The 15354-nt window shown below is 34.4% G+C and overlaps 1 protein-coding gene across 2 annotated transcripts in view; it reads left to right on the top strand.

Moving 5' to 3' along the window:
• LOC123682624 overlaps positions 1-15354 on the top strand; it is a 107878-nt gene that overhangs the window by 40761 nt on the left and 51763 nt on the right. For both annotated transcript variants that reach the window (XM_045621363.1, XM_045621372.1), the window contains 6 exons: positions 461-653; positions 1939-2253; positions 2315-2565; positions 5772-5847; positions 7175-7359; positions 11121-11800. In XM_045621363.1, the coding sequence (XP_045477319.1) occupies positions 461-653; positions 1939-2253; positions 2315-2565; positions 5772-5847; positions 7175-7359; positions 11121-11800 (1700 nt within the window). The remainder of the gene's footprint in view (positions 1-460; positions 654-1938; positions 2254-2314; positions 2566-5771; positions 5848-7174; positions 7360-11120; positions 11801-15354) is intronic.

Raw genomic sequence — 15354 nt, 5'->3', positions numbered from 1 at the left:
CTGATATATTCTCGCACGATTTTGTTCTACAAGATGTGGAAGAATGAACGGAATAACCACAGAATTAGAGAAATAACTATTCTCACAGTGTCAGCAATACATAGTTTTGAAGTTGAGTATGCTATGAAGAATACGCTACTTTCCATAGCAGTTGTAGGAAAATAATAATTCTTTGTATCATGTATCAACTACTCACCTACTACCTAGTGGCATTGAAATTTTAATTTTATGGTTATATCTTCGAGAAGAAAATCCCCAAAAAATGTTTTCTATATTGAAGTTGCCGATCGAAGCATCAATTGATTGATTTTGAATAATACACGACCTAATATCCATTGACAAACTTTCTCTGAATTGTTATTTTTGGGGGCTGCAGCCCCTTTCCTAGCTGCGCTAGTTGTCCTTCTTGAAAACTGTTATACACGTTTTACAATATTTACACGATTTCCGATTTTGCCAGAAAGTTCGAGGAATTGCCTGTAAAAAAAATATCCCGGAAATTCTCCAAACAGAATCAGAAATGAATACGACAATCAACAACATTGAACTGACCTCTTTGGAACCCTATTCTGAGTATCAAGTAAAAATATATGCCTTCAATGAGGTGAAAGTTGGCAAGGGAGCAGAAGTATCCCTTCAAACTGAAGGAATAGGTGAGTATTTTATCAGCTAGAACTGTTTTTGAGAATACCTTAAATGAATTAAAAAAAATAAAAATGAATTATATATGTAAGTTAAAAGCTAGACGAAACCGTTGAAAAAAGGTTTTTCCAATAGGAATGATATAGCTTAAAGTGTGTAGTATTTTTGACATTTGTTTTCTTATTCGTATTCGGTAGATTATGTCATTTAATCTTGGAATAATATACGCTTCAAGAACTTGCTCATTTGTGAATACATAAAGAAATTCAAGAAAAATTAATTCAGTTGATCGACTCATTATTTGTCTACAATACAACGAACATTGAGTCGATTAACTGAAAATGTCGTCGTTGATGAAACACTTCAACAATTTCTTAACGTTGAAGAGTGTATCTTTCCATGAGAAAATAGCATAACCTACTGAACATAAATTATGTAAGAAATATAAAAAAAATGATACAGTGTTGCCATTATTACCTTTTGCAATTGTTATCATTCCAATCGGAAAACTCTATATAAAATTATGGATATCTCGAAATTTTCGAGATACAAAATTTCATGTTGAACGCATGCCAGTAGGTACCATAGAAAATTAGACTAGAATATCAAAAAAATTATATAATATTTCCGTCATGGCAGAACCAACGCAGTTGAGATTGCTAACATTTATATGAAATAACAATCTCAAACTCCGTGCAAAATTTTATGCAGATCACAAAATCACAATCAGGGAAAATTCGAGAAAAATCGTTTCATACCGAAGAAAATTCAAGCACAACATCATTACGAAAAGATCACATTTATTTCAGTTACAGTACATTCGAGCTACAAATTCTGCATGTATATAGATATAGAGTGAAAATTGCAAGCCTTGAGCTAAATTATTTGTTGTAGCGGCGTCAAAACCGTCGAATATCTTTGACAAAATTAGATCAGTAAGTAGCTTTTGAGCGCTCGTTCATTCATGCGCCAATTGATCCTTGGAAACCACATAGTTCTATGGCCTTGAAGGGCGCAATAGACTCATGAATAAATGAATGCTTTCACTATTGAATGTCAATTTAATTTTTATGAATATAAAATAAAATATATTATAAATAAAATGAAAACAATAATTTCACAAATATTTCAGTGGAAATCGCTCTTTTTAAATTTTATTTCAGTATTGAGATGAAATCACTAAATCTTCTGGAACATTTTTTTCTTCAGAACTAAACCAATTTTTTTAGCTTTCCTAGATCGCATAATGATGTAGAAAATTATGACTATATTTATGTAGTGCCTTATAATTCATAGATCATTTCGACGATTCGGAAGATTTCAAACAAGTGAAGATAACTGACGAAACAGTGGAAAAATTAGCCAACTTCAAATTCGAAAAGATAAAATGTCAGATGCTTCTTGGAGCCTTAAATTACAGAGTGAAATTTCGATGTATAAGCGAATGGTGTTTGAAAACTGAAGAGCGTAATGAAACTTCAACATTCTTGATTGGAACCCTGGTATTGGGATCGTTGCAGGCCTATTGTAAATACAAATCTGAAATATACTTTTGTAGAAACGAGGAATGTAAATTAAAAGAAGAAAGGATGTTTGAGACGAAACCTTCAGGTAAAAACAGGGATTTTTTCCATTGGAGATTCAAATGTTGAAATCATTATTATTATTATAGTTCCAAATAAACTGAAGGAGATCATTGTGATAGCAACTGGAGATGCTTTCATTTGGGTACGTTGGCTCCCACCTTATCCACCTACAGGAGAGATTTTTAATTATAAAATAACTTCTGTGTATTCAAGTTCGTTCAAAACTTATGAAGGAATGAGCACTGTTTACCCTCAAAATTGTGAAATCTGGCCAGAGTATCACTGTTCTAAAATTAGCGGAACTGGAATATATTATGGCATAAAAACAGCATTAGAGGTAAGTAATGTATTAGGGTAACTGAAAAGTCTCTGGTCTGATGCACAGATGGCGGTGCTAGTATTAAATCCATATGATTTTAAGTTGGTTCTAACCTTCAAACGATACGTATCAAAATTTGACAGCTGGCCCACCATTAGTTTGGGAGCTATTGCGTTGTGAGTGTAGCTACTTTTGTTATTAGAAAAAAGATGAAAAAAAAAAGAATTTCGTGTGCTGATATAATATTGCTTTTTGAAGGGAAAAAATACAGTTTAAGCAAAATCTTGGCTTGATGAAGAGTATCCGGGGTCTGCACCAGGAAAATCAACGATCATTGATTGGTATGCTGAGTTTAAAAGTGGTGACATGAGCACCGAAGACGGCGAATGCAGTGGACGAACAGAAGAATCTGCCACTGACGAAAACATCAAAAAAGTTTTTTTTTTTTGAATGACCGTGAAGTAAAGTTGATCGAGATAGCAGACATTGCGAAGATATATTCTGAACGTGTACATCATATTATTCACGAATATTTGTACATAAGAAAGCTGTGTGCAAAATGGGTGCCGTGCGAGCTCACAATCGATCAAAATCAACAAGGTGTTAATGATTCTGAGCAGTGTTTAAAGCTGTTCAAGTGCAATGAACCTGAATTTTTGCGTCGATATGTACAATGGATGAAATATGGCTCCATAAATTTACCTTGGAGTCCTATCGATGGTCAGCTCATTGGACTGCACACGATGAACCGAATTCAAAGCGAGGAAAAACACAACAGCCAGCTAACAAATTTAAGGCATCAGTATTCTGGGACGCGCAAGGTATAATATTCATTGATTACCTCCAAAAGGACCAGACCATCAACAGCGATTATTATATAGCGTTATTGAATCGTTTGAAGGATGAAATCGTTAAAAAACGGCCCCATTTGAAGAAAAAAAGGCGCTGTTTCATTAAGACAATCCGCCGTGTCACAATTTGATGAAAACAATGGCAAAATTTCATTAATTGGGCTTCGAATTGCTTCTGCATCCACCATATTCGCCAGATCTGGCCCCCAGCGACTTTTTGCTGTTCTCAGGTTTTTCCTGATATTAGGAGAAAATTGTGGAAGTTTGATCAAATTTTCATCCAGATATTCGTGCAAAATGTCTATCTTGTATGATGCCTTATGCCCTTATATGCGATGTACATCTATGAATCCACAAATCTGGCTCAACTAAATCATTCACAACTAAATTCAAAACCGATTTTCCATTAGATATCCAACCATTGTGAAAATTGAAAATCGCTTTTGTTGAGATAAGTTTACGAAATGGAGCTCAATAAACGAATAAATAAGATATATGACGTTAATACTTTACAGGCGTATAGATATAGTGGAGTACCTAATGCCAACTTAATTTAATCAATTTTCGGTACTTTTTTGATAGAATTCATACTACCCGCATTCCATCGAATTCGTAAACAAAGAACAATAAATATCTGTGATAAAATATTGGTGTAGAACTCTGCTTCCGCTGTTTTGCAATAGATGGCTGTAGCCGCAGCGGTAAATGGTTGTCGAAAGAAATAGATTGTAGATGTCATACAATAAGCTCAGGTATTTGTAAACATAACGTCATCGAAATAGTAGTCGATTGGTGTCTGCGTCATAAAATCTCGATTAAACATGTCAGCTTACGAGCCAAATTCTCATCATTTGCGGGCGGTTTTAATTTTCTACTTTAATATGATGAAATCTGCAGCTGAGGCTCATTGAATGCTCCCAAAGACCTATGGCGAGGCCGCTATTTGTGAAAATACGTGCCAAGAGTGGTTTCTTCGCTTCAAGAACGGTGATTTTGACGTCAGAGACCAGCATGGCGGTGGAAGAGGGAAATCACCGGATTGGTAATCATAGGGAGTGACGCAACAAGCCATTTCAAAATCCTGAAAGTCATGGGAATGATTCAGAAATAAGGAAATAAGGTGCCGTACCTACGAGTTGAAGCCGAGAGATGTTAAATGGCGTTTGTTTGCATGTGAATAGCTGCTTGCAAGACTAATACGGAAGGGATTTCTGCATCGCATTCTGACTGCAGAGGAAAAATAGGTTCATTATCATAATCCCAAGCACACAAAATCATGGGGATATTCCGGACATGCTTCCACGTCGACGGCCAAACCAAATATTCACGATTTCATGGTAATACTCAGAATTTGATGAGACAATCGCGGCGTAATGTATTATGAGTTGTTAAAACCGACGGAAGCAATCACAGGCGATTTCGAATGCAATTAATGCGTTTGAGCCGAGCATTGAAAGATTAACGGCTGAAATACAACAAGAGACATGATAAAGTGAGGCTCGACCTCATATTGCGAAAATGGTCAAGACATACTTGGAAACATTGAAATAGAAAGTCCTACCCCACCCGCCGTATTCTCCAGACGTTTCAACATCGGTCTATCACTTGTTTCGATCAATGGCACACGACTTGGCTGAACAGCACTTTGGGTCTGAAGAAGTAAAAAATTGGGTCGATTTGTGGATGGCTTCAAAAGATGACCATTTTTTTCAACACGGGATTCGAACGCTGCCCGAAAGATGGGAGAAAGTAGTGGCCAGCGATGGACTTTCATAAATCATAAATGCATAACCAGTTCTTTACAATAAAGTCTCGAATTTCGGAAAAAACGGCGAGAGCAAAGTTCTACGCCTATGTAATTCTCTAGATATTTGAACAGAAACCAGTGCCGGCACGATAATATTTACAAGGGTTCATTTATAATTTTTGCAAGTATCCATTTCACCATAAGTTTAGGACGTTAAGGCATCTTTGTTGTAGGTATAATATCTGCAGTGCAATAAAAATTTCAAAACCTCCCTTAAAGATGTTCTCCAGAAATTAACAATGTCATAAAAAAAATTTCTAAATACTAGTTACTTTGAAAATAATGCGAGACGAATTTTCAAGCATGAAATTCACCTTATTTATGATGAAGAATATTCCCAAACAGGCTGCTGATTTTAATTGGTATAATAATTTTTTTCATTTCAAGTTTTATAAACCATTCTGTGTAATTCATGAAAATATTCGAAAGATCCAAAACCAGTTTTTACGATTTCAGTGTATCATAGAATGAAAAGAATATCTATTTTCGTTAAATACGTTATATAAATTTCAAATTTTATTATTTTTATTTATTCAATATCAATAATTGATGATTCTGATTTTCAGATTGAAGCCACAAATAAGGAAAAATTTAAATATGTCAATATTGGTAGGGTGAACGATATTTTAGTTCAAGAGACAGGTGAGTAGATATAATTAATATGCAAAACCAACAACTACAACATTCTTCAAAATTTCAATAAGAATTAATCTCAAATTTTGTTTCCCTAAATTATTCAATAGAAGTTTTATTCGATTACTTGATTACTATATCATTCACCAGGGCCGGCGTTAGGGGCGAAACAGTGAAGCGACTGTTTCAGGCGCCTCTATTCGAGGGACGGCAATTAAGCCCAGTTTGTTGCCTCCTTTTCATATCTCTAAAAAATATAGTCTTGATCCTCAAAAACAACATGATGTTGATCCGCTCCGCTGAGTTTATCAACATTCCCTGCAATAAAAATCTCCAAACCGTCTTTACTAAGCCGCATGTTCAATGAATAACTCGTGGCAACCCAACCAATATCAGCAGCATTGCCTATTACCCTAATTGAAAGAGGGATGAAATGTATTTCACAAAGACGAAAAACAACACTATCTTCGCTTTCGAACTATTTTGAAGTTGTTTACACATTCAACATATGGAAAATTCCTACGATTCTGCATTCGAAACTAGTTACTGTTAAATGCCAAATGTTTTCAGCGGAACTAATTTTTTTAATCCCATTTATGTTTCGAAGCTTTGCATGCCCTACCACCCTTTATATCTTGTAATATGATAGGCAATCTTTCATCGATCGTACGCTGTGTATTGTGAGAGTAAATATCAGGTATATTACTGACGCAATTTTCATCGGCGTCGTAGAAATCCAGGAATAATTCAAGATACCTACAGCGTAATTAGCTGTTTTATTTCATTGGAGAACCTCAAGAAACCCGGCATAATATTATATATTGAAATATTTCAATGTTCTTCATTCACTAGACTTTAATATTCTTAAGCACGATTACTAGATTCTTCATCGGAAGTAGAAAGTTCTGTATTTTCATCGGAGCAGGTGATGTTCTTTTGGTAGGGGGGTTATGAAGGTGGTCAGGCTGGGGCGCCAAAAAATTCTTTGCTTCAGGCGCCAAAATTGCTCGCGACGTCCCTGTCATTCACTTGCAATCAAACATAAGATTCTGCATGCTATAAGACATGAGTTGACCTAGCACTCAAATGCTCCCGGCATCTGATCAGTGTTTTCCTCATTTTTCAATATTGATTTCTATTAATTAAAAACAGTGAAAAAGAGGAATTAAGTATTTGTTGCAAAAAAAAAACACACATTTGAAAGTGTGATATAATTATGGATTATGTGGCACTCAGGAAAACCGCGGATTATTATCAATTAATTTTTTTACAACTGTCAGGTTATTCATACTTCCGCATAGTGTTTAAATTTCTAATAATTTATTTTTTCTTATAGCTTCAGAACCCCCATACAACGTGTTCGTCAATTGGAATAATTTTACATCAATAGAAGTGTTCTGGAATCATCCCAATAGGACAAATGGAATTCTACAATATTTCCAGATATTAATTACTTCTAATGATGGAAGTTTCAAGGAAAATTATACACCACATAAATGGAAACTTACTTATAGTTTTAAGGTATACTAAAAGTAAATTGGGCCAATTGTAAAGTCCCCGGTCTGATGCACAGATGGCGGTGCTAGTATCAAATCCATATGATTTTTAGTTAGTACCAACCTTCAAACGATACGTGTCAAAATTTGACAGCAGTCTGACCATTAGTTTGTGAGATATTGCGTTGTGAGTGTAGCTACTTTTGTTATTTGAAAAAAGATGGAAAAAAAAGAATTTCGTGTGCTGATAAAATATTGCTTTTTGAAGGGAATAATGAGTTTGAAGCAAAATCTTGGCATGATGAAGAGTTTCCGGGGTCTGCACCAGGAAAATCAACCATCATTGATTGGTATGCTAAGTTTGAACGTGATGAAATAAGCACCGAAGATGGTGAACGCAGTGGACGTTCGAAAGAGGCTGTCACCGACGAAAAAATCAAAAAAGTTCACAAAATAATTTTGAATGACCGTAAAGTGAAGTTGATAGAGATAGCAGACATTGTGCAGATATCATCTGAACGTGTACCTACATCATATCATTCACGAATATTTGTACAGGGTGGGCAAATTTCGATGTTTTAGCACTACAACTTTTAAACCAGATGAGATAGACAAAATCTGATACCCCATTCTCGGTCTATTTTTCTGAGAAACTAACAAGGGTAGGCCACCTTCTTTTGTTTTCGAGTTATAAGCGAAAATTGGAAAAATGGCGATATCGAAAAACATTTATATCTCCGCTAATACTGATGATAGAGCTCTGAAATTAAAACATTATCGAGGAATTTTTTTACGTAGAATCCAGTGGCGTGCTCATATTTTCAAAAGGGTTTCTAATTACGAAACTATGACCCAAAGTTATGTTTTTTCAAATGGGAACACTTGATTTTTGTGCCATTTTCTGAAAGCTTAATTTTTCCTGATTTCAAATCCGGAATATCATGTATCATGTATAACATCGTATGATTTGAATTAATATAAATAATAGAAAATGGCCAAAAACCTCTTTTCACCCAAGAGTCTCAATATTTCTATGGTTTCAACTGTTGATGAACAGAGAAAAATTGAGCTTTCTATAACAAGAGCAGTGTCCTTCCGTCAGTCTGATTATTTCTATGCTTTTCATTTATTTCTACAAAATTCGAATCTGGATTCTACGTAAAAAAGTGCCTGTATAATGTTTTGATGTCAGAGCTCTATCATCACTTTTTCCTGTTCTCAGACCTCGAAAGAATGCTCGCTGGAAAGAAATTCAGCGTCAGTGAAGAAGTAATCGCCGAAACTGAGGCCTATTTTCAAGCGAAAGACAAATCGTACTACAAAAATGGTATCGAAAAGTTGGAAGATCGGTATAATCGCTGTTTCGCCCTCGAAGGCAACTAGGTTGAATAATGAAATAGAATTTTGCCAAAAAAATGTGTTTTACTATGGTAGACCGGGGACTTTTCAATTGGCCTATCAATTCTTATTTTTATTGAATCTATTGAGTTTGCATCCATCATTTCTTAAAAAAGAGATGACTGTATAGAAACACTCGATAAGGGATTTTCTTCCCTATCCGGCAGAAACACTAAGTTACTAGGTACAACATGTAGGAGGTGACTGAAAATTTATTTTAATGAAGCTGTAAGGTTATTATTCCTAGAGCCTTCACTTTTGTTCTTATGCATTTCAGGAACCTGACTATTATTTCTATGTTACATGATACATTTATTTTTCACAACATAGATCTTTTCTTCCAAAGTTATCTTAAAGTTAGTTGAAATTACTCAAAATTCAGCGAATTCTATAGGTGAAGGGTGAAGGTAGCAAAAAAAAAATTGTTGTAGAATGTATGATATGATGAAACATACTGATAATCTAATTATGATACAAGGCGCTTTTTCTTTGGCGAGTCTTTCTCGAGCCAAGTTACGAGGTGCGACCTCTCCCAGGGGTTTGGTATTTCGTCCCGAGATCGCTGGTGCACTCTTCAGTTAGGCTTTCCAGCGATCTCTGCCTAAGACACACCCTGTCTCATCAACAAGTAGAGGTGACACTGTTGCATTGCAACGACCCCTTTAAATCCGCAGGGGCCGAAGTGTGTGACATAGAGTAAGTATATATATACTTGTTCTATGGTGTGTGTGACGCGAAAATGCACAGCGTCATCTGCGAGCAGACAGAGTCACTACATTTCAATGGAAGGACCAATCGTTGAGAAATGGCTACTAAACAAAGGTCATTTTTCCTACAACTGCTATGAAAAGTAGCGTATTCTTCATAGCTTACTCAATTACAAAACTATGTATTACTCATACTGTGAGAAATATTATTTCTTACGGCACTTTGCCCACATCTCGCTTGGTCGACCAATGAAATTGGGCTTTTGAGCCGTTTTTATGAAAACGCAATAAATTAGCACATACTGTCAAGTGTTTTAGTATGTAGCCGTAACCCATATCCGGATGCTTCACTCAAATTGAACCGAAATCCTATTGAAAGGGTAAACCAATTCCTTTATTTGGGGTCTATAATTACAGACCAGCTGGATCCGGATATGGAGATTAAACGTAGAATAGCAATGGCCAAGACCACTTTTGTAAAAATGAAGACCTTTTTATGTAATGACCACCTTAACCTGGACTTGAGGCAGAGAATGGTCAAGTGTAATGTTTGGCCGGTGCTTTTGTATGGTGTCGAAACATGGACCTTCAAGTTGTCAACATTGAACCGCATTGAAGCATTCGAAATGTGGATACACAGACGTATGCTCAAAATTCCCTGGACAGCACACAAAACAAATGAAGAAGTGTTAAGAAGAGCCAACAAGAATAGAGAATTGCTTAATGTCATCAAGCGTAGGAAGATATCCTATCTGGGCCATGTGATGACGGGAAGTCGCTATCGAATTCTGCAATTGATAATCAGCGGCAAAATATAAGGAAAGAGGGGTGTAGGAATAAGGTAAGCCTCCTGGCTCGGAAATATCCAAGAATGGACCGGAATAAGAAATGCAGGTCTTCTTTTGCATATGGCACAGGATCGAGAAGCATTCTCAATGGTGATCGCCAACGTCGGACAAAACTGACAGGCACATGAAGAAGAAGAAGTCAACGAAGGCCATTTTGATTTGAATCAAGTCCATTACTTGAATTATTGAAATTTGTGCAGTTGTAGGAAAAGTATAGTGCGCAACAAGTGAAGAAAGTCCTTTTCTCGCTCGTTTGTGTTTGTCTCGCTCGTGTCGTGCTGCACGGACCCTAAGCGAGAGAAGGACTTTCTCTACTTGTTGCACACTATACTTTTCCTACAAATGCACAAATTTCAATAATTCAAGTAATGGACTTGATTCAAATCAAAATGGCCTTTGTTGACAGTATGTGCTAATTTATTGCGTTTTCATAAAAACGGCTCAAAAGCCCAATTTCATTAGTCTACCAAGCGAGGTGTGGGCAAAGTGCCGTAAGAAATAATATTTCCCACAGTATGAGAAATACATAGTTTTGAGATTGAGTAAGCTATGAAGAATACGCTACTTTTCATAGCAGTTGTAGGAAAATTCCTTTTCTCGCTCGTGTATTTGCGGCACTCGCCTCTCTTGCTCGTGCCACAAACTTCCTCACTCGCGAGAAAAGTTGGACTTTCCCCACTTGTTGCACAATATACTATTATTTCATGTTGTCATGATAAGTCGCTTTCTTCCCTTATAAAAATTATAACTTCTTTTCCCAGTTCACAATCATGATTAACATTGGAGAATAGACTGAATAGAATAATCGGAATTTTTTCTTTATCGATTTTCAGATTGCAAAAGTTCCCGCTGCTGAGGATTTTACAATAAAAATTGTTGCAGTCAACAATATGTACGAAGGTTATCCGGCAGTATTGAAAGACAGTTCTTACCCACCAAGTCCAGAATTGGATAATTCTACAATTTTTGTAACGAATTATACAAAGACAACAGTGAGCATAGCATTGTATACAAGCCAAACTGAAGTCAGTTATTCAAGTAATGTTGAGAAATATGTGTTAATTATTATCGATGACCAAGCTTCAGAAACAACAGATCCAAATCTAGTAAAACTTGAACAAATAGTGAATACAACGTTAGAATCAAAATCTCGTCTTAGAATTGTGGCAGCCTTAGATGTAAAAAAAAATTCATCGAATATTCTGAATTTTACAATTGGAAATGGGAATGAGATAAAAAATAATTCAATTCTGAATGTTGACATCGTCAACAAACCTTTGAAAGAAGCAGAATATTATAATGTTTTTATTGTTATGTTGAATAAATATAGGACGAAATATCGACATTCAATATACAATATTACAACTTTGACCCTAGGGGACCCAACAATCACTCCTCCTCCCACTAATTCTGGAAAAACAATTGAAGAAGACGATTCATCTGGAGGAAATGCCTTGTATGCCTTGTTCTTGCTTTTACTACTAATACCAATAATTGTGGGAATCATAATTAAGTGAGTATTCTATTTGATGTTTTCAAATAATTCTTGTCTACAGTCTGGCCACTTAGGGCAAGTATGTTCATTGTAAAACGTAAACTTTATTCCATAATGATTCCATAATATGGAACGAAGAAAGTTTGGATTAACTATTTTTGTCTAATAATTAATAACAATGAACAATTGGAATCGTTGGGCTCCATTATTATGCAATATATAAGTTGGTCCAAAAGTTTGAGTCGAATAATTAAGTAGGTAGAAATCTTTTCTCGGGCTTTCTTAGCCAATTTTTAAGATGTGCTCTATTTTAGAGGATTTCGGTTATTTGTCTCGAGACCACAACTCAAGGATCCCTGGCATATATACCCATAAACCCATATATACACCTTTTATCACCATAGCGGAGCATGGTGACTTTGCCGTAGAGCGGTTGGGTTTATACCCCAACTTCTATCCTCTGTTCAAAGCTTTGAACGGTTAATAAAAGCATCAGTTAAAGAAAAAAAGTATGAAGGAGATATAAATGAATAACAAAAAATAGTAATATATATAATATAAAATAATAATATAAATAATACATTAATCATGGTTTTCACGGCTGTGTGTTAAAACGTGAGAGTAATTTCATAACATAAAAATAATGATAATATTGTACCCATCCTTGGTACAGGAAGACTCGTCGCTCCTAATGATCTTATTGAAAAAATCTGGATCTGCATGATGTTTTCGCAAAATTTGCCGGAAAAATTTAATTTCGTTGAGGTGAATAATTATGCGAGTAATATTTTCGCACGTAAATAATTGCCATTGTTCACTAAGTAATGCAATATCGAAGATTTCTTAACAGAATTGACAAACTTGATTTTGTCAGAAACGTACCCATTTGGATAAAAACAGCCATATCTTTTTTCTTTGAATAACAAATGACTTATGTGATACCTCTTTGAAATCACTATAAAATAGACAATTTATTGGTGTAATGTGCAGTAGTAGCTCGGTACATTTTTTTTTCCATTACGATGGGCTAAACTTCATGAACAAAATAATGCACTACCAAAATTTCCAATAAAAATATTTCTCATAGCCCCCCTTTAAAATGTTCGGAGGATGTTTTTAATGTAAACGTTAAAATCATTCTTCAGCAATATTTCACTGAAAAAATTAACCAAACAGATGTAAAATTGTACCAACCGTAAGGTTCATTATTTTCAAAAAGAAAAAAAATATCTCGAAAACGGTAAGACTTTCATAATGGGAATTTTATCATAGCAGTTGGGTTATCCTTTGATCTACATTCTCCCTCGGTTTGACGTGGTCTTTACGGGACACCCTGTATATATATATATATATATATATATATATATATATATATATATATACATATATATATATATATATATAGTCTTTATATATATATATATATAGATATATATATATATAGATATATATATATATATATATATATATATAGATATGTATAGATATATATAGATATATATATATATATATATATAGATATATATAGATATAGTCTTTATATATATATATATATATATATATATATATATATATATACATGTGTGCTATCGCTGCTTTGGAGAACAAAGTATCGCTAAAATTGGATGAATTGAATAACTTTCTGGAGAAAGAAAATGTGGAGCTGAAAAGTAAAGTAGAGAATTTGGAACGTGTTAACAAGAAAAATAATATAATAGTGTTTGGAATACCTAGTACCAAAGAGGCGATTGCAGGAGGACACTCTCTGGAAGAGTTGAATAATATTTTGACTACTAATATCCAACAATCAGATATAAGCGACATATATCCTTTAGGAAGAGGGCCCAACAGTCCTCTTAAGGTAGAGTTTATATCTTTTATCAAGAAGAAAGAAATTTTCAAAAATATAAGTAAACTCAAAGGAACTACAGTGAGCATTTCACATGATTATACTCCCCAGCAAAGAGAAGAACAAAAGAAGCTGAGATCATATCAAAAGAGTATTCAACAAGAATCTCAGGATCGCTGTGTTATTAAAGGAAATAAATTGATGATTGGAGAAAAAACTTATACAATAGCAGATTTGGAGAATTTACAATTGGTGAATAAGCATACTGGGAATATTAGTGTATTGTCTAATACAAACACGGAGAAACCTAACAATTCAATTGGTCAGCAACAGCCCAAAACTTCATCAAAAGGTCATATTACCTCCGCTAACACCCAAGCATCACAATCTCTGACTACAAGCAAGGCAGGAAATATTGATACCAGATCTCGACCAAAACATACATCCAAGTAAGTGTAATCAACAAATTTATGCTTATTATAATTACATTTCCTTTACAATAATTCAAAATAATTAGCAAACAAAAATCACTCAATTAAAAATTAAAAAATTAAAAAAAAAAAAGAAAAAAAAAAAAGTAATAGTTAATTAAATAGACAGTATGGATCCCCTTATCAGAGATATAGAAGAGGTCTTACCCAACAACATTATAGTTGATAATTTAGCAGGATTAAATGCGCAATCAATGGATCAAGCCATAAAGATTCTACATATGAATATACGCAGTATTCGCAAAAATGGTGACGAGTTCTTTTTGATGCTCGAACAAACTACAGAAAAATTTGATATTTTGGTCTTAACAGAAACTTTTACAGTCGATGACCTGTATATGTTCAGAAAACCAGGTTATAATTTGGCCTATAGCAATGGTGGCATCAACAAAAATGATGGAGTCATTGTGTATATAAATGATGAACTAGAGGCAACCCATGAAATAGTAAACATTGATCAGTTGAAAGCGATTGAAATTAAATTCATCAGAAACAAGGAATCATTTCTCCTAACGGCAATATATAGGCCACCATGTACCAGTGTAGTAGACTTCAACGGGGCAATGGAGAGATATTTAAAAACCATGAAAAACAGGTATACATATCACATTATTGTAGGCGACATGAATATAGATACTCTTTCCCATACAGAATTTACGGATGAATATAAAAACATGTTATCGATGTACAATTATATATCGTATATTAATAGTTATACAAGACCAATTAGTGAAACATGCCTGGACCACTTTTATGTAAAGATAGGAAAGAAAATTGTCGAAAATGTCATATCATCCTTCGTAATTAGAGAAGGAATCACAGATCACTTTCCCATTGCCTTGTTAATCAAAACTAAATCACTCGATCAGAAACATCATCGAAAATATACAACTAGAGTAATAAATTATCATTCATTACGTACGGATCTCAAAAACGAAAACTGGGATGTAATTTATACAGCTCATGATTCAAATAGAGATGTTGACAATTTCTTAAAAAAATTAATTTATTATGTTGATAAGAATACATCTGTATACAACAAAAATAAATCTTCTAGAAAAAAATGGATTACACCAAAAATATTAAAAGAAGTATCGGCAAAGAATAAACTTTACTTAGAGATCTTAAAGAAAACCAATGATGTTGTGCTGAAGTCAAGATATAATACATTAAAAACTAATTTGCGCAAGGCAATGAACCTTTCTAAAAAACAACATCTCGCATCATATATA

Source organism: Harmonia axyridis, chromosome 1 (assembly GCF_914767665.1).
Source record: "Harmonia axyridis chromosome 1, icHarAxyr1.1, whole genome shotgun sequence".
Lineage (NCBI taxonomy): Eukaryota > Metazoa > Arthropoda > Insecta > Coleoptera > Coccinellidae > Harmonia > Harmonia axyridis.
Note: the sequence above shows the minus strand (reverse complement) of the source record. Positions and strands in the feature narration are given on the sequence as shown.